This window comes from Tauraco erythrolophus, chromosome 2 (assembly GCF_009769465.1).
Source record: "Tauraco erythrolophus isolate bTauEry1 chromosome 2, bTauEry1.pri, whole genome shotgun sequence".
In the NCBI taxonomy this organism is placed as follows: domain Eukaryota; kingdom Metazoa; phylum Chordata; class Aves; order Musophagiformes; family Musophagidae; genus Tauraco; species Tauraco erythrolophus.
In genome coordinates, this window is record NC_141466.1 from 39,571,635 (window position 1) to 39,590,242 (window position 18,608).

The following is an 18,608-nucleotide window of genomic DNA, read 5'->3' on the forward strand; positions in this document are numbered from 1 at the left end:
GTTATTAACCATCCCTTTTGACTGGTTATTTGGACAGAAGATGTATTGTGGGTATTCTGGAGCTGTGAATAGTGACTAGCAAGCAGGTGGAAAATTGTGGAGCTTTCCTTAACTTTCCATCTATGCAGGAGTTAATTGTTGAATTTGTTTGAGAATGGTAATGGTTTATTTCGTCTTTATTCCTCTATGAAACTTGGCTGAAGCTGGGAATGAGTTTTAGTCTGGTTTCATTAAAAAAAGATAATTGAAATCAAGCTGGATTTGCTTCTTGTGTGTGGTTTTTTTTTTACAACATTGCCTTTCTCCTTCCCTTCATTCTGCATATAAACATTTTTTGTGTGGTTTGAATTGCACTAGCCGTTACAATACTGATACTGCTGTTTAAGGTCACCATCAATTTTATCGATTGCTTTGGTCTCTTGTTTAAAAAATTGATCTCAGCATAAGATTTATGGCCTTCAGAATGGTCCAGATTTTTTCAGACTGAAGCTCTTAATTGTTCTCACTCTGGCAAACTTCCAGCTCCTCTGTATAAAGAGGAATTGAGTTATGTATGTGTTTATATATTTATAAAAAGGCCTGACAGTGTTTGTTAATTAATAGATGTTATGGTTTAACCCCAGCCGGCAACTAAGCCTCATGCACCACTTGCTTGCTTGCTCCCCCCTGGTGGGATGCAGGAGAGAATTGGAAGACTAAAAGTGAGAAAAATTGTGGGTTGAGATAGAGTTTAATTGGTAAAGCAAAAATCTGTGCACACAAACAAAGTAAAACAAGGAATTCATTCACTACTTCCCATCAGCAGGCAGGTGTTCAGCCATCTCCAGGAAAGCAGGGCTCCATCATGCATAATGGTTACTTGGGAAGACAAACACCATCACTCCAAATGTGTCCCCCCCCTGTTTTTTTTCCACTGACTTTATATGCTGAATGTCATGTCATAGGGTATGGAATATCTCTTTGGTTGGTTGGAGTCAGCTGTCCCAGCTGTGTCCCCTCCCAACTTCTTGTGCACCCCCAGCCTCCTCACTAGTGGAGTGGTATGAGAAGCAGAAAAGGCCCTGACTCTGTAAGCACTGCTCTGCAGTAATGAGAACATCCCTGTACACTGATTTTGGCACAAATCCAAAATGTAACCCCATACTAACTACTATGAAGACAATTAACTCTATCCCAGCTAAAACCAGTACAATAGAAAAGATAAATAGTTGTCCTATCTCATCTTATCAATATTCTGTCACTACTGAATTCTGACTATGGTTCTAGAAGATCTTAGCAGCTCCTCAGGTTTTTTTCCCACTTGTGTTATTGGGAAAGATAATATTTAATTTAAAACTATTTTTGTACTAGTGGAGATAACTGGACCATAAGTTCTTCATTCCTAGTCTATCAGGCTGTGGTGTCTTTTTCAAGGTGGTTCCCTTGTATTTAAACTCATCTTCAAGTGTAGTATGTAGATGTTAATCTTTTTCCTGGTGGTTTGTATCATTTCCCAAGGGGGGAATGAATTTTTCTCCTGTCTCCACTATATTTCAAATAAATCATTCATCCACCTTTATTGCTGACTATTTTTAGACTTAATGCAGTTTTAAATATGTTGATATTTTTGACAAATGTAATTGTTCAACTCATATTTAAGCTGCCATGTTTTTGTGATTAAAAATAGGAACTCTTCTGCGGTAGAGTTTAGAAGAGCAAAATCTGTCATCTTTCAAAATGAGGTCACTTTGAGTAGGTTCTACAGATATTTGTTTCTTGTAAACAGCTTCTTGGCTTGGCTGGTATTTGCTGGGAGAATAATACTTGCTGGCATTGATAAGCTCTTGACTTTTCTGGGAGAAATTCAAATAGTCTCATTTCCTCAGACTTTGTTGCTTATTGTAGGAGCTGGAGTTGAACTGAAACTTCCTAAATTCCACCTGTGCTTGATATTTTTTGAGTACTTTGAATAGGTTGCAAGATTTTTTTTCCTTAATTTACTTTGATCAATGGAAACAATATACCTGATGCTTAAAATTTGTGCTCTGATGTGCTGCACAAGAGCTTGGCCTATGTAAATGATGGCTTTGGTTTGCCATCATTGCCATGTGTTGTTGCACTGGGTATCTTTGAATCATGTTCTCCTTTCTTAATAGGAAAGAGGTGACAAAGGTATTGATATGCTGTCCTGTGCTAGCCTAGTGTAATGTGGTCAAAAAGCTATAGTGAAGTTAACTTACAGATACAGTCAAGCCATTGAAGTGTTTTTTTCTAAATAAGTTTTTTTGTAATGCGGAACTTCAGAAAAAAAAAAGTTGCATTAGCAAAAACACTTTATTCATTGTTTCATCCAGTCAATTTCAGAAAGTGGAAATGTAATGCTTGCCTTGGAATACCTGCCATTTTTAATACCTGATAATGAAAACTAATTAAAATATGGATGCTACTCTTCTGCTCTGTGATCAGATAGAATATGTTGACAAATGAAACTTTTGAAGGTAGAAACTGGAATTTTTTTACATACAATTTCTTTTGTTTTTAAGGATACTAGACACATAGCAAAAAAGAGATGCAACTAACTTCTAGTTAAGATATAGGTTGGCCAAGCACTTGTAGTTTTTATTGAATTCTCTGGTACTAGGGTTTTATCTTATGTAAACCAATGAACTGGAACTAAATGCAAATATTGATTTGTTTTCTCAGCACTTACTTTATTTTATTTAAACTGAATTAATTCTAACAGGTGTTTTTTCCTTAAACATAAAACAAACTATGACCTTTTAATGGCTGTGCTGACAGATAAGCTTATAGCAAACTGCTCTCTTATTGAATACTCAGATGTTGTAGATATGATCTCTTCTTACTGTAAGAACATTTTTTTCTGAGATGGTAGAAGATACCTGATCTGATCCTGTTATAACAACTAATACTCTCAAAAACTTCAATACTGTGAAAACATCAGGCCTCAATACTTCAGGGTTTAATGGGCAGTGTTTTCTATATACATGTTTCAGACCAGTGTTTGGCTTGAAAAGGACAATGATACTTTCTGGAGAAACATAAGGCAATTAAAATGCAATCTTATAAAAACCACACTTTGAAATATTTATGGTCAAATATATAATTCTTGGGGTTTAAGCATTGTATTGTCTGCTTCCATGCAGCAAAGCTTGTCTCTTACTCCTGATATGCAGGAGGTGAATCTGCTTTATAGTGAATGCCAAAGGCCGTAATAGCATAACTACATGGAACAGAAGCCAAAAAGTGATAGAGCAGGCTACATCTTATAACTCCATAAAATACCTTTGCTTAGTTACACCTAAACATCTTGCACAAAAGGTTTTGTGTACTGTACAGGCTTTTTAAAAGCTTTTAAAGTAGTCTTTTGGAGCAGCAAACTTAAATATATTTATTATAGGCAAAACAAGCCTTAGTTTTCAGTGTTTGATACAGTTGGGCAAAGACCTCATTTGATCATTGCTTTCGAGGACTAATGCCAGCTGAACTGTTGGGTACATAATTCGGTTGAGCATAAAGTAAAGCAAAGGAGTTTGATTATGTGATTAAGACTCTTGCAGCTGGACTAATGAATTGAGAACTTGGTATAGGTTTAGCTAAACAGGTTAATGAGATTTAATGTAAATGAGCAATGACTCAGCTGCAAGCCTATATACAAGACTTTTCCCAGCCTTTATTATGAGATCTGATAAACACTATCTGCCTCTTTCTAGACCAGAAGACCATGAAGTTGTTTTTTAAAGCATCATTCACTTTAAATGTGTAACATGCTGTGAGTCCCCCTTGGGTTATCTCATTTCCTTAACTGGGGGAATGAGCCTTACCTGAGGCCTGCTTAATGCTGGGTACAGTGTATCTGCTGAGTCCTTTGCATAGACCTGCACTGACTCCAAAACTACTGACTGCGTATAAAGTGGGAAAGAAGAAAGGTTATCTCCATTTCTGAGGCTTTGAACTGAGCAGGACTTACTGTGCTGCTTAGATCTGTGCCTTGTATAGGACTGTTTTGTCAGCTGGAATTCAACAAGTGCAAGACCTCAGGCTTTTTTTCGGCCTGAATCAAGACTAGATGTCTACATTACTCAAGCTGGAAAGGAACCCCAAATACGGATGCCAAAACGGGAGCATATTCTTTCTCTTCTGCAGGGAAATCCAGGAGGCATGCAAAGTAAAAGCACAAGCAAGTTGCTCAGAACCTTCAATATTAGTTATTTTGTATTGACTACCTTATGACCATAGATTACCACTTCCAAATGGTTGTTTTCAATGAATTAATTTGCAAAGTTATAAAACGCTTCACAAAACGCCTAAATGGGGATTTTAGTGAGGACTTTGTCAATTTTGCTGCTACTTTATTGAATCGCCTTACTAGTACTTTACCTTGAATCTCTACTTATACCTAACACTATTGAAGTCTGTAATCATGAGGAGTCAATATAAATAAGCACAATGGTGTGTGTTTGACTGCAGAAAGCTCTGTTTGGCAGCTGTCAATAGTATGAGTAGGCAAGACTGCCGTGAATCTTTTCCTGCAGGACGTTGTTTGTGAATACGCAGTTATAAAAACACCAATTCCTACACTACTCTTTCTGCACCCCACCACTGCGAACAGATATAAGCTGCTCTAAACTACCCCTCTTCTCCCTCTGAAAGATTGTAACTAGAAAGAGAAGAGGCTGCATTTACTAAATACTCTGAAATGTTAAATGGAGTTTAGCGGTAAAGCAATTACATATTCTGTTCTTGGGTCAACATTCTGGATCTATTACCTGTTGGATTTAAGCCCAACAGTAAAGTGAGAAGCTCCGATATTATCAGTACTTTGGAATAAGAGTTGAAGCTCCTTACAAAGGATTGAGGGAGTATGTACCCATTCTCAAAAGGACTAATGAACCCAGTGGAAGAATCTCTTTGAGTAAGAAACCTACCAACACGTTGTCTACAAAATGATCCTTTTAATAAAGCCAATTCTCTTACCAAAAGAAGGTATCGTATTTGACCTCTAAGTAGCAATGCCACCAAATCTTTTAATCACTGAGTGACATTAGTTACAACATGGACTGGAAATATTTTCAATTAAGTGTTCAGAGCTACTTCTGTTGGTGTACTGAAGTCATCTTTTTATCTTGGTACAGACAGCTGATTAATTCACCACATAACATGCTCAAGAACAGCCATGCGGAAAACAATTACAACTGGTGTAGCTACATACAGGTGTTTCCTGTCCATCTTCAAATATGGCTTGCCCAATAGAATTAGAATTCACATCCAACTCCTTGTTTAAGATTTTGAGTTAACTTTGACTCCTTAATGATAGCTGTAACTGTTTTTATTCTCCAGAGAACAAGCAAAGCATTCCAGCACTGATAGTTGTTCTACTTTGTCAGATGTTTCTTTGAGTGCTGGCCGGCTATAAATACGTCTGTCTACAGACTGAATATGAGGTACTCTGTGTAAGGATATTAAGAGGTCAAGATCAGTCTCTTAAAATATCTTTTCTCCTGATCCTCTGAATTTTTTTCCCTCTAGTGTGTTCTCAGTATGGGGAAAACAATGAATCCTTTTCACACAGGACAGACATACTTGTAAGTGATCAGCTGAAGACGGTGTGAGGAAAAGTGGAAAGGACATGACAAAAATGAGGTTAACATTGAAGTTCAAGTGCAGTAATGTAGTTTAAAGGAGAAGTCTGAACTAGTGTAAGTTTAATCTTGTATCAAGCTGACACTGGAAAATGTGGCAGGTAGGTAATGGAAGGTGTTTTGATTACAAGAAAAATGGAACTAGATGATCTTTAAGGTCCCTTCCAACCGAAACTGTTCTATCATAGGCTGTGCTGTCCACTGACTGCTTGCTTTCTGGAATCTTGCATCCATGTTCATCCCTAGGATATTGCCTTTCAAGTTTATCAATATTTATGTCTTTAAACTAAGATGTGTTTGCCTTTAGTTACTTAAAAATAAGATGTTCAAGGGAGACTCGGAAAACACCTCTTGCAGAAGTTCAGATTTAAGTCAGCAATTTAAAGGCAAGAAAAATAGCAATTATGACTCGTGTCCAAATGCATCTGTCAGTGTTTGTAATTAAATTATACAAAGTGTTTCAAAAGGTATCTAGTTTTAACAGAAACACATAGAACACTTTTTCCTTCTGCAGGTTGATCCAATGGCTTATTGCTTCCCTGTAGAAAAACATTATCTCTGTTTGGAATTAACATGTCTTCAGATTTTAATTGTTCATTAATGCTGTACCTTTTCACTATACACATGGCTTTGTAGCATTAGTATTTTCTTCACTTGAAGGTATTTGATAAACATTAAAATCAAATCCTTTAAACTTAGAAAAAAATGAGATTAACAGGTTTAGCTCTTTGAATCTCATTAAATGGCTTTCCTCTAGTCTCTTAATACATGCAAATCTTGGCACCCTCACAGATTCTCTGTAACCAAAGATAAACTTATTTCTGGGTGCCTTTTTTCCATTGTAATGACATAGCTGTGCTTGGATCAACCCCAAATCTAAAATGGCCAAAAGACATCCGATAGACTCTGAATACGTAGAGGGAAGTGGTGAGAACTCTTGCTGTTTAGCGAAAGCTTGTTTGTACTTGCTTGTTTGTAAGATCTGGTACCCACTTTCTGCAGCTAAATCCTGCGTTTTCTGTTCATACATGCCACTTTGTTTAAATTTGACTGTTGGAAAAAATTGTTAAGTGACCTAGATCACTCAATAGGACTTTGTTCTCGTTATTTAGCATTCAGAAACTTTGACTAGTGACTTTTCTTTTCCTTCAGCACAAAATCTTGGAGGATCTTACTGGAAGTCTTCTTACGTTATGAAGTCCTGCTGGCATTGATGAGACTTGCAGGTTCTTGAACCATTTAGTGTAAAAACTTTCATAGTGTGTAATTATCATCAAGAAGTTGTATGACTGCTGCAATAGTTCATGTACTGCAAATAGCAATTGGTTACCCAGATTTGTAAGTTTTGTTACAAAATCAGATCTGACTATTTGTTATAAAACCAGACTGATGCATGTTGATTACATCACTTTTCTGACTGTCTAGGTTTATATCAGATTGGGTTTGATTTGCAGATAAGCAATATGAGGTATCGGATACAACTTATCTGCAGCTTGAGTCCCTGAAAAAAAAGCAGAGTTTGCTTTCTAAATGATAGCTTGTCCCAGATAGTTTGTCCAGGTTCCTCATTAGTCTCTGGTTTCCAAGTTCCTGGCTCTTCCTTTGCCTGCTAAATGTTTTCCTTTGGCAGGATTTGATTCCAAACCTACTGAGCAGCTCTTGATGAATATGGTATGTTTTTGGACTAGACTTTATCCATTTAGACACTTGATTTCTACAAGTCTCTTTTAGGTGCCATCTTGCTACTGCTTTTGGGTAAGCAAAAAAATACAACTGAAAAACAAAAACCAAAGAGCAGATGAAATGGCAGGCAGCTTTTTGTGCTTGCATGTTAGACCTATCTTTAAAAAAATGTAGAGAGCTGCAAACTATTGTTTAACATCTGAGTAATTTGATGCTCATGCTTCTGTAGTGCACTTCCAAGTGCCATCAGCTTGAAATGTCGGAAGCTTAGTGGTGGGGAGCTATTGTAGCTACACACAACCAGCTGGGAAATGTTTTCAGATCCTTTCTATAGATGAATGAACCAGTTCCAGTAGTATGTTCTCCAATATGCTTTTCAGTCTGATAAGGGGTCAACAGTGTAAATTTGTTGCAAAGCTAACCTTGAGACAAGCAGTGCTGAAGCTCTGCAATACTTGCATTATTGTGAAAGCTGAAAGAGTGACAATTTGAAGATTTAAGCATTTTTTAGAAAAAGTTAGCTGAGGGAAGGTGATAACTGGCATGGGATGACACAAAATAAAAATTGTAAAAGCTTCATAGAGCAGATTGATTTTTAGCTAGTGAAACCAGAGAAGCAGCAGTAGAGAGGCTGGATTGTGAAGTGCAAAGACAGGCTCAACAGCTGAATGAGCCTAGTATTAACTTTGTGTGTATGTACGTGTCTGTGTATATATCTCACAGCAGAGAAGAATATAGAATAAGGGGGGATGCATTCAAGTAAATCATGGAAAAAAAACTTTTGTAGAAACTGCTGAGTAACAGGCAAGTAAGATAATCTTTTTTCCCCTATTTAGCCAATAAGAAAAGAAAGAAAGATTGCATTTGTGGCTGGGTGCAGCTGTTACTGCCACTCCATTAATCTGTTTCCAGAGAAACCTGTGACAGTGATACATGAAATATAATCTTAAGCATAAACTTATGTGGAAATTGGAAGTCCTGGAGTGACCTTAACACTTTGAGAAATATGGATGAAGGTGTTAAGGTGTGAGGTGATAGGTACAAGAGCAAAGGGGAAACTTGTAATTACAAAACTTTTCATATACCTGCTGATATCTGAAGACTCCTGAAGCTTTGTCTTGTCCATCTGAACAGTTTGTTCTGTGACCAAAGCCACAGCCGGAAAAAAGTCCATGTTCTGCCTCTTGAGGTTTCAATCTTTAGCAGAATATTTCTTTCCAAATTGTATTACTTGATGCTTATTTTCACTATTTTGTGTTGGAAATTTTTTTTATTAAATGGGAAATGTGTCTCAAGATTGCTTATAGTACCGCAGCACTCCTTACCTCCAATGGTCAAAAGGGATTCTAATCACTCAATTTGTATTTATGCTAGAAGTGGGAGTGTCTGCTTCTTGACTAATTGGAGATTACACAGTGATGAATATGGCTGTATGGGTCTTATACCCTTAAATGTCACTTGGTTTCCTACCTCATCGAAGTATTGTGTGTTTTTTCTAACCATTAACTTCCTTGTGTGGTTTCTTTGTATGGGCAAAGTTACTGAACTTTTTTGGTCAGTTTGATTCCTATAAATTGACTATAACTCTTTGCATGATTTCTCGAGCGAAATGTTGAATTGCAAGACAAAATAAAATAATAGTACTATTACTTTGTATACTCCATAGTCATATTTAGCCATTCCAGAAGTAGTTCTTAGTCTTTCATAAATGGTCTGAGTTACAACACGCTTTTCTTGTCCAAGATGAGAAATCCATCAAAGAAATTCCTTGTAGTTTGAAGTTTGAGAAAGCATTACATATATTGCTGCAAAGAAAGTGTTGCCATTTTAAAATTAACAAGGCTTTGTTGGAGCCCTTTGTTTACCTTAGTGAGTTGCTTAAGGAATATACCTATCTGGGAATCATTCTACTATCCAGTAAAACATTTGCTATCATAAATCTTTCAAACAAAATAATTTAAAGGCTGCTTCATCTTCGGCTGTTGGTTAGTTTCTGGTAAGTAAAGGCAGGTTTCTCTGAGGCTGTTTTCAAGCCTGAAATCTTTGCTCTGTACCTACTCAGTTCATAGGAATCTTAGTGTTTTTCTCACTTTGTTTAAAATACTGATACACTGTGGCAGAGAAAAACATGAATATTAATACTACTTGTAGGTGCCAGATAACATCTAAGAAGGTGTTTAGGAGTAGTCTGTCCAGCTGTGTTCCACAAGTTACAGTATCCAAAGCCAACTGTTCTTACTCTAGATGTTTACTCTATCTGTCAAAATGTGTTTTAGCTTTGTCACAGGAAAGCCATAGTAAGAAAATATGGACATCTTTAAAACAACTGCCTCTAAATTGTTTTTATTGTAATGTTAGAACTGACTTGGCCTCTAGGAATGTTTTTTGTTCTGTGATATAAGATGCTGCTTGTCTTAAGTCATGTAAACCAAGCAAAGCACACAGGAATGGCAGTACATGGTAAAATAGATGTGTTGTCATAGCTCAGTAGCACAGTGAGAAGTTTGATCTGGAAATCAACAAAACCCTAAAAAATGCTTAAGGTGTCACAGCTGTTGAAGTGTGACAGCATCTGACGTACATTAACCATCATCTCATATAAATGTTCCTATCCAAGTTAGATGGTTTAAACTGTGAGGCCAGATGCAGGTCCAGAAGTAATGCTTGTGAGGAAGAAATGCAGGTTTCCCCTTAATTACACTTTCCCAAGTGAAATCTCAAACTTTTTGGAACTTGATGTATGATTGAAGTTTAGAAACACATCAAACCCTTTTCTTGAAGCTCAAGTTGCAAGTTAGACTGCAAGCAGCAGCTGCTTTTTGCAACACAACTTTTGAATGATTAGCAGCAGAGCCATATGAAACACCAAGTTTTCTTGGATACCTAAAGCCATGCCTTCAATGCTTTTGGGATTTGGAATATGCAATGCTTATACGTTCTAGCACAGTAAAGCTGAAGGTGTTTTCCCTTGGAAGTAGTTTTGAGTGTACTTTAAGCAAAACTAGGTTCTGCTTAAAATTTGGCATATAAACTTCATCTGTCTGTGGATGACATTCTTATTCTCAGTTTGGGTTTGCTGTCCAAAATACCGTGTTGAGTGTAAGATCTGTCTGTGGTGTCTCTATATCTACCTTCATGTAATGTGAATTGTAATGATTTTCAGCACATATGGGACCTCAAGAGGTAGTCTGGTCCAACTCCCTAACAAGGTCAAGGAGAGCAGGTTGCTCAGGTCCATCCAGTTGTAAATGTCTCCACAGATGTAGATTCTGAAGTCTCTTTGGGTAGCCTGCTTCAATGTGTAACTATACTAATGGTGAAACTTCTGTTAATTCATAGGAATATTTCTTGCTGCAGCTCTGTCATCTGTTGTACAGATTGTGCAGGTCTAGGAAGAATATCACCTTGTATTTTATAGGCCCCCACTAGATAGCAGAGGGAGCAATGAGACACACCTCCAAACACCTTTACTTCTGAGCTGAGCAAACACATCTTCATTGTAGGCTATATGTTCTAGCTGTTGTGACGGTCCCCTACTGGACTTGCTCCAGTGTGTCAATGCTTCTTTCTTACTGGGGAGCCCAAAATGGCACTGTTGCAGATGCAGCTCCAGAGGGAGTAGAAGGAAGTGATCACTTCCTTGATTTCAAGGGGCTGGAAAAACAGGTTCCCTCTGATCTTACCATCTAGCATGTTAGGCCGCTGCTCCCTGCTTCTCCCTAGTTTGATCTACAGATTTACAGAGAATGTAAGCTGTTTCTTTGTCCAGCTCGTTAACGAAGAAGTAAAACAAGTGTGCACCTCAGTATTGACTCCCAAAGAATGCCAGCATTTTAACATTACCTTTTTCATAACTATCTGTAACTCTTCCATAAGAAACTGTTTCCTTCTACATGCTTTTGTGAAAGCTCACAGTATTTTGAGATGCAGAAAAGACAATCTGCATTATCTGTTGTCGTGGGTTAGGCTGCTCCAGCAACTGAACCCACACAGCTGGTCACTCACCCTCCCCCACCCTCAGGAATGAGGGAGAGAATTAAAGGAGAAATGGGAAACCCGTGGGTTGAGATAAGAACAATTTAATACAGATGATTTAATACACAGTGTAGATGCTCACCACCCCCTTGTATGCGAAGCCCGTCTTGTCCCGAAGCTGCAATCCCAGACGAACGTGAGGCCCCGAAATAGAGAGGGGCAGAGAGAGATAGTACTCCGAGAGTGGGAGTACTGGGAGAGAGAGGGGGAGAAAAAAAGGCAATAGAGCAAAAGCGCAGCAAGCGCAAAAGAGCAGAAGCGGCGAAAGAGCCAAAGCACAAAAGCCCTTCTGTCCGCCTGTCCCTCACTTCTATACTGGGCATGATGCTGCATGATATGGAATACTAATTGGCCAGTCTGGCCCTCAATCTTAAGTTCCACCACAAATCACAAGGGGAATCGTGTCCCCTTGTCCCAGCTATGCTCCCCGCTTATCTCGCCGTGCTTCTGCACTCCGGCACACTGAGAAGTCCTTGGAGTCTCACATCCAACCACAAACATCAGCTTGCTATCAACATTCTTCTCAGAGCGAGCCTCTGAGTAAAACCAAAACACGGAGCTCTTCTAGCTGCTAAAAAGAAGAGCTAACTCTGTCCCAGCTAAAACCAGAACATCTGTAAACAAGTTCTCAAAATTTGAGTTTTCAGTGCATGAGATGACTTTTTGGACTTTAAGATTTGTTTATCAACAGATTTGTTTATCCTTTTAATTCATCTTGCAACTAGCTAACTCACTTCTCAGAAGAAGCCTTTGTTTGGAAATATCACTACATTGAGCCTAAGGGTTTTCTAATTCACTGGAATTAAAAACTTCATCAGTGGACTTGAAGTAAAATATAGTTGACTTTTTAGGTAGTCATGGCTATTAGTATTTGTCGTCCTTTGTTTAAGTAATTGTTTTGTCTTGAATCATGCCTGTTTGGCTTTGCTTCATCAGCATTTGTGATATGCTGTATTCCTAAAGTGGTGGCAGTTAATTGTCGGAGGCTTGATGGCTTTCCATGTGTACTTTTGTTCCAAATGATCAAGATATGTCAGTGACATTCACAATTATCATTCCAGATAAAAAGTAGTTACCTTAATTCAGGTTATTCATCAGAACTTATTCTAAATTGTTATAAGGGGAAATAAGTGGATTAAAATGTCATGTTATGACATGTCAGCCTATTTCATAATATCTTCGTTCGGAAGGAATAACTAAAATTGCTGGCTGAACTTGTGACATATTCCATAGAACTGCTTTTTCAAGGTCAAACTGTTCTAAAATATTTACCATAATCTTTTTAATCCAATTACTGTAGAGAGCCATCTGAAAGTCTTTAGCTGGTTTTTTTTTTAATTCAAGTAACCAGCTGGAGAGCTGCAGATGGTGTTGACAATACTATCTGTGATTATGAAACATCTTCACTTTACTGGCATTTCTTACTTTGTCAGAAACTTTTCTATGGACATGCTATGCTAGCAAATAATGGAATGTTGTGAGTGGTGTGCTACTTTACAATTTTTCCTCTTTTGTAGTTTAAGTACTATTGACTGGTGTTAACAGGAAGGGGGGGTGGGGTGAAAGCAGTTTTCTCTGCATATCTGAGATCTGGTCTGGAAAACCAGGAAGGCTTACTTCAGCCAAATTCTTTCCTTGTGCTTTCACTTTGTATGTGTTAGTGGAGAGGCATGCTTTCTCCAATTAAGCCGTTTTGTACTTTAATCATCTGCAGAATGTTCGTATTTGTGTGTTGCATCCCTTGTGTCTAGTAGTTGTGAAATCCCAGGGTTTTTTTGTCTGCTGAGATTTAAGATTCCAGAAATAACTGCTTCATAAAATAGTATTTAACTTAGTATATAAATTATTCTGTTAGTTTTATAAGGTATAAATCACTGGAGAACTGTTGAAGGAGTTATTTCTCTGTTTAGGTACAACCATTCTAGACACTGCAGGGATTTGGTTTGGGAGGATCGTCTTGGCAAGGTCAAGCAGAAGGCTTTCCCAAAAAAGACTTATCCTTAACTCCCAACTCTTCTCTCCTCAGGAAATAGTGAGCTATAGTGTGTGATATTGTTAAAGCAACTTGTTATCTAATGTGGAAATAGAAACTTTAAATAAAATATTTACCTTCAGAAACTGATAATTGTCAGCTTGTTAGATGGCTGCTAAAAGTTAAACTGTGTAAGCAGCAGCATATCACTGTCACCTTTAGGAAGTGGGAAGTCTATGCTTCAACTCCACCTAGCTGGTATTTCTAAACCTGGGGTCGGCACTGAGGGAAGAACAGGCAAATTCTGGGTTGCTTACTTTCTCTGGTGTTCAAATTGTTTAAATACCAATTTCTGCTCTGAAATGGGCTTTAGGTGAGGTTTGAAGCGCAGTAAATGAGGCAAACCAGGAGATCATGTTATACCTTAACATGAACTCAGCACAACCCTCCTTGCACTGGAGAGCTCCATCACCTGGTTGGCATGTTGCTCTGGCTGCCCTCTGATGTGACCTCTGGAATGTTACAGGCTCATTGTCCCATGCAAGCCTTTATGCTACCTGTCTGCAGTCCTAAAAATGCCTTGACAAATTGATTCTTAATTCTGTTAAAATCTGCCACTTTGTAATGGAGAAGAATACTGAAGCAGTATTTTTCGATGTGGCTATGTTTATGGTTTTAGAGATGGAGTAAGATTTAATCAGCACTATCAGATCTTGGGTACAAATAAGCTCTCTGCATCACATAAGGCCCTGTAGTCACTCTCCCATAGCAACAAATACCCGTCTTGTATACCTTCTTGGTAGAGGAGAGTAAATTTGATTTAATGGAGTGTAATTGTTCTTCAGAGCTGAATACTTTCCAAAACTGTTGAATTATCCTATAAATTTGAATTAGCTGATTTTTATTGGTTCTGTGTTAATCAGTACTATTTGCTTTCCTTTCAGATCAGTGTATTGTTACTCGAACGTACCTCTTCCTTCATAAATTTTGGTTCTTCAGTGCTGCCTATTACTTTGGTAACTGGGCATTCATTGCAGTAAGTACTTTGATTATAGAGATCATTGAGTCAAGTTGGATAATTTACAGCAATTGTCACTGAATCATTTGCATCACAACACTGCCATTTTGTTTTAGTATATTGCCCTCTATGCCTCTTAATTGAATAACAATAACCTTCACTTCTTATTTTAAATTTGCAGGTCTTTTTAATTGGATTAATTGTTTCATGCTGCAAAGGCAAGAAATCAGTCATTGAAGGTGAAGTGGATGAAGAAGATTCAGATATGAGTGACGATGAACTGCCTGTTTATTACCGTTGATAGCCTTTTGCCTTCAAGATGGAAAAATGTAATTTAAAATTATGTTGCAAGTCATACTTATGTGGTATTAGTATCCAAATAAGCATCTTTACACCTGTAAAAATAGAGGAAATAAGTGCACTCACTTAAAGGGGTAAAAAGTGAATGAATATCACTGAGTATCCACTGTTATCTCAAACAAATATTGAAACTGGGTTTGAATAATATATAGAAAATATTGATTTATGATTAAACGTATGTGTAACTGATGTATAATTTCAACTGTTGTAACTATTTCATAATTCGTGATGCTTTTCTGCTAACTTTTCTTAAATTCTTTCATGCCTAACTTGTAGGACATTTTTTTTATTCAAACTCATAAATAAAACTAGCTAAAATCCTGTAAAGCAGCTGATGCAAACATTATGAGATTTAGATGAGGTTTACACTTTCAGAAGGATGTGACTTAACTTTTACATTAGTTTTGCTGGCATTTTTGGGTTTCTCTTATGAAACTGTAGGTAACAGGAGACTGTCTTTAAAGTATGCCAAAAACATCCGTTGAAGCAGCGAGTTCCTAGTCTGTGAAGAATAAGTCGTTTTTATACTGTTATCCCACTGAGTTACCATGGGAGTCCTCAGGTAACGATGAGGTGGCTTTTGTGCTATCAAAGAAAATCATTAGGTAAGGACAATATTGAGTATTGCAGTGTTTTGATATGGTTCAGTTCTGAAACTGCCAGGTGCCTGACTTAGTAATAATCAATGGAATAATTAAGATGTGGTTAATTTTTAACTTATTTTTCTCTTTAATGCAAATTGTGTAGTTTGAGGTTTTCTTTCAATATTTACTGTAAATGTTGTCAACTTGTTTACAAGCCAATATGTTTATATAAAGACAGTTCATAAATATTTTTTTATTTCTGTTGTCTTTGTAAAGTTATTTTAGCTATATAGTTACTGAGCTATATTTTGAAGACTGAAAGATATCTTCTGATAGTCTTTGACAGACTCTGAAAGAGAAATGTTTACAAGTACAGGTTTTTCAACTTCTAATGCTACCTGAGGGAAATCGTAGTCCATGCAAGCACATGGAAATGTAACTTAGGGAATCTTTTTATAAGACTAATTGTTAAATAATTTTTGAAATGTGCCAATTATTAATACAATGTCCTGCTTACATGTTTGCAAACTCTTAAAACTGACAGGCATCTGTTCACTTATTTCAAAAACAGTCTGCCTCTTTTTGCAGTATTTCAGAACAGCAGGCTCTCAGGAACTTGTGAATTTTCATTGTTTCAGTATTTCAAGAAGTCTTAGGTGAGTTGCTTAGTTAATACATGAACACAGGGAACTCATGTTCGAACTCTTACAGGAACAAACAAAACTGAAGTCTTTTAACAAGCCTTCTGTGCCAACTACTCCAATACTGAGCAGGTTTGTGGCAGCCTAGAAGAAGGTCTGATGTTGTAGCTTGATCGTAAGCTGCAAGTATGCAGTCAGGTCTGTTCAACTAATAGCAATCAACCTGCTTGCTACCAATGAGATGTTTGAAAGGACAGAAATGAGTCCAAACACTGATAGTAGCTTGTGAAACTTGACTAGGCAGTCTGAGCTCCCTTTGACTAGAATTAGCTGAACCCTATTTAAACATGACCATTGGGGAAACTTGAAAGGAATTATTTATAAGAAGTTCAAGGGACTCAAACAGAAGGTGGAACCTGATGTTGCCTGTCTGGAAGCTGCATCCAGAGAATATCAAGAAGTTACAGCATACTTCTTTGTGGATGCCCTAATGGAAAACTTAAATGAGTTAATTTAAATAAAGTTAACTACTCAGATGTTCTCCTTTTGTGGGTTGTGTTCATATTTCGTCTTCAGCTTTAACCAGTTATGATTATCACTTCCTTCTTTGGCTGTATCATGTATGGATTTGTTTATATTTCTAGGTGTAAAACTGAGCTGCAATACCCAATTTCTGAGTTGTATCCATTCTATCTTAACTTTTTACTGGGGCGATCACTGCTTGTCTGGGGAGGATTGGCAGGAAGGTGTTGGTTTCATGCCATGTAGCTGCTTGCATGTTGCATGCAGCCTTTCAGGGTTACTGGCCAAGATGCCTGGCCAGTCTCTAGGTATATTTTGTGATAGGTCTCCCCTGTGTCCAGGCTTTTCTTCATTTCCAGATTCTTCCCAGTCCAGTTTCCTGTCTAAATAGTCTATATGCAGAAATCCAATGATCGGCCTTTGAATTGGTGACTTTGTCTCTTGTTTCTTTAATTGGAAGATTCAATAAGTACCACTTTTTTAAATCCAAGTGTGAATGAGATTTACAACCAGGCCATTGCTAGTTGCAGCAAGCAAGAAGCAGGTTTTTGTATGAGAGTTCAGAAGTTGTTTCAGACATTTGCTGTCACCTTTTGTCATGCAAGCAGTAAATAACTGTCAGCATTTATGATCAGAATTATTCTTCACCTGCCACATCCTCACTAAAGTTTCTCAGGAGTTCAATGAACCATTTGACTGACAAGGTTTTGAAATATTTTGTATGCACTAGTGTAATGAATATACACTCAAGAATTCATCTCTGATCAACACTTCATGTGATGTAAACTTGACATTTTTAACGGGTACTGTGTCTTTAAAATGAACTAGAGGTGGTTTTGAAGTTTGCTGTGTGATAAACTCACCAACTGGATTTGTGCATCTCGTATCACCCAGTGAAATTTAAGACAGGCCTGGCTTAAAATAAATACTTGGCTTTCATCGCTACTTATAGGAACTCTAAGAAACAGAACTTCCAGTATGTTATTTCCTAGTTGTCTGTTGTGCTGTCTTTGATAAAATACTTGCAATTAAAACAATGAATTCCTGTTCTTCCACAAAGTTATCTCTCCTGTGGCAGCACTTGTAGTATGATTGAATTAGTTCTTTAAGCTGTTAGCTGTGCAATGATAGTCTGGAGTTTTCTGCAGGTTTTGGAGCAAATTTGAACTTTCCAGTCATGCTATGTTACAAGATTCTACCTTTTAAGCAAACATCTTGAACTGAGTTTTCAGAGATCTCAATTTTCTGAACTAAAGTCACTTAAAGGCATCAGAATTGTTTCACTGCTTTGATTATATGAATGATATTGTAAATCCATTTCTGTAGTGTGAGCTTTCAAAACTTCTCAATGAGTGTGGTGCTATCCTCAGACCTGACCTAAGTTATATTTTTTGTTGTTGTACTTCTCTACTCAGCTTATACCATTTTGGAGGCTTATGAACACTTAGAAACTAGTGAGCCTTAAATCTTACTGATACATTAAGCATAAACCTTAGCCACCAGGAGAGTGTTTAATAGAATTCTGCAGCAACACATGCCAAATGGATCCTCACCTTGCTACTTGTTCTGTAGTAATCTACTTCTAGGTAAAGTGTACCTGTACAACAGTCATGCTACATGGAATGGTAACTTCGTGCTTGGATAACATGACAACTTAAGCTAAAAGCTAATGAACCCTTTTCAATGCTCATGTCTTGCTTCTGAATAATCAGTGTAGACATAACTCTTCAGATTCTGAGATGTCTTCTGCCACTCAGAATTTGTCTTTTCTTGAGCTCACAGCTGTTTTGTTATTTGACTTTGTCAACACAAGTTCCTGAATTAGACAGTGGCCTACAACAGCATTTTGAAAAACATTATCCCCTTCTAGAAACTATTAAGTCATTTATTCTAAAATACTGGTAACCACTCGTGTGCATAGCAGAGTTATGGTTCAGGTGTTTAAGAAAACTGATTGAGCCTAGAAGGTAACTTGTCTCCATGTAAGTAAGTAGATATTTGACCCATTATGACAACACGGAAAGTTCTGGATAGGGATTGGGAAATAAAGCACTGCTTGCGAGATTAAGCAAGGGAAAGATTAATCGGTTTTGAAAATCGTCTAAAAAATTTGAAATACTCAAACTAACAGTTTTCAGGCTCTTAGGTTGAAGA

General features: G+C 37.4%; 1 protein-coding gene across 1 annotated transcript in view; it reads left to right on the top strand.

Annotated features, from left to right (window-relative positions):
* The window catches only part of LMBRD1 (LMBR1 domain containing 1), an 87,367-nt gene extending 70,892 nt beyond the window's left edge, over positions 1-16,475 (top strand). Inside the window, exons 15-16 of the mRNA XM_086608297.1 lie at positions 14,274-14,365; positions 14,529-16,475. Coding sequence (XP_086464423.1) covers positions 14,274-14,365; positions 14,529-14,648 — 212 coding nt within the window. The 3' untranslated portion in view covers positions 14,649-16,475. The remainder of the gene's footprint in view (positions 1-14,273; positions 14,366-14,528) is intronic.
* The last annotated feature ends 2,133 nt before the right edge of the window (positions 16,476-18,608 follow it).